Genomic DNA, 1797 nt, shown 5'->3' with positions numbered 1-1797 from the left:
TCACAACAAACAAATAAATGCCACAAGTCAAGACACTACTTATAAAATATAAAAAACTAAAATATTTACTATTTTATATTTGTATAAAATTGAATAAATACAATAATAGAATAATTTCTTTGTTTACTATGTAAACAGTTTCAGTAGAGTTTCCCAAACAAGGCAGAATGTTTCAGTAAAGATCAACAATCTGTCAGTAACACTGGAGACACTGTCATGTGATGCTGGGGGGTGGAGCTTCGTGAACATTTATCATGTTAATATTTCAGAGTACAAAAAGAGTTCAGAAGCTTTTAACTTTCATTCAGCTAAAATCATTCATCATGTTCACTGTTATATTCATGTGTCTGTGGCTTTCACTGGGTGAGTTAACATTGACCTTTTGTTAGTTTATATATTATGTGTTGTTTATTAATTGTGTGCTGTTAGAAATCATGATTTCTGTATGTAATTCTGGCTTGATTCTGGCATAAAGTTTTGAATTTTTCTTATTATTAAAATATGTGTTGATTTCGTGATTAATTAGTCCAAGGCAAAATACGAGTTTGACTTTTGCAGTTTAGGCTTTATTATGTAAAGTTTAAAAACATTATGTTCTCTTCTCTATGACAGGTGACTCCATGGCAGATTCAATAAAGCCACTTTTCCCTCATAAAGTTGTAGATGAAGGTGATGATGTTACTCTGTCCTGCAGCTACAAAGACTTCAGTGGTACTGTAGAGAATCTGCAGTGGTACAGGCAATATCCAAAATCTAAACCTGAGTTCCTTCTTTATATTTATCAAAATGGAGATCTAAGTCCCAACACTCCCCCAAGAATGTCTGTTAAAGTTCATGATGATAAACAAGTGGATCTGATCATCTCCTCTGCTGCTGTATCAGACTCTGCTCTATACTACTGTGCTTTATGATTACACTTTACACTTTATCTGTTGTAAATACAAACTGCACATACCTCTCTATGCACACTCTGACATAGCCTTATTTATTGTTGTACATATTTACATATTTATCTGCAACTGTCCTGGTAGATGCTAAACAGCATTTTGTCACTATGTACCTGTACTTTGCAATGACAATAAAGTTTTATCTATCTATCTATCTATCTATCTATCTATCTATCTATCTATCTATCTATCTATCTATCTATCTATCTATCTATCTATCTATCTATCTATCTATCTATCTATCTATCTATCTATCTATCTATCTATCTATAGATGTTAAAGGATGCCAGCCTTCTAAGGAAGTCCAGGCGGCTCTGTCCTCTCCTGCACAGAGTGTCTGTGTTGGCAGTCCAGTCCATTTTATCATCCAGCTGTACTCCAAGGTATCTGTAGGTCTTGACAAACTCCACACAGTCACCGTTGATGGTCACAGGCTCCAGTTGAGGCCTGGGCCTCCTGAAGTCCACCACCATCTCCATGGTCTATGTTGTGTTGAGGTGCAGATGGTTACAGTCACACCATGCAACGAAGTCCTGTATCAGTTTTCTGTCCTCCTCCTCCTCATAGCAAGGTTGGGGATTTTTCAGGGTGGATCTGGGGCTTGGTTCCACAAGGTTTAAAGCTGTAGTTTTTTTCATTCTAGGCTGTGCTAATGGTGTAGTAGATGAGTGAAATATTACATAGCAGTATGTAGTAAATATGAATAAATATGAGTGGGCAGAGCTACATTTGGAGACATCTGAGACAGAAAATCAAATATTATTATGGTTAATGTAACTGTGTGAAGTGAAATATTGGAGCTGAAATTAATGAATGGATATGAGATTAAAGTGCAGACTTTCAGTTTACT

At 35.7% G+C, this 1797-nt stretch overlaps 1 gene segment (V, D, J or C); it reads left to right on the top strand.

The window, feature by feature from the left end:
* The first annotated feature begins 323 nt into the window (after positions 1-323).
* Positions 324-911, top strand: LOC131350601 (T cell receptor alpha variable 12-2-like). The segment is given in 2 exon segments: positions 324-363; positions 613-911. Coding segments are annotated over 2 exon segments (339 nt in total).
* Positions 912-1797: the final 886 nt, after the last annotated feature.

Source organism: Hemibagrus wyckioides, unplaced genomic scaffold (assembly GCF_019097595.1).
Source record: "Hemibagrus wyckioides isolate EC202008001 unplaced genomic scaffold, SWU_Hwy_1.0 Contig5, whole genome shotgun sequence".
NCBI classification, from domain to species: domain Eukaryota; kingdom Metazoa; phylum Chordata; class Actinopteri; order Siluriformes; family Bagridae; genus Hemibagrus; species Hemibagrus wyckioides.
The sequence above is the reverse complement of the archived record's forward strand: the minus strand, read 5'-3'. Positions and strand labels throughout refer to the sequence as shown.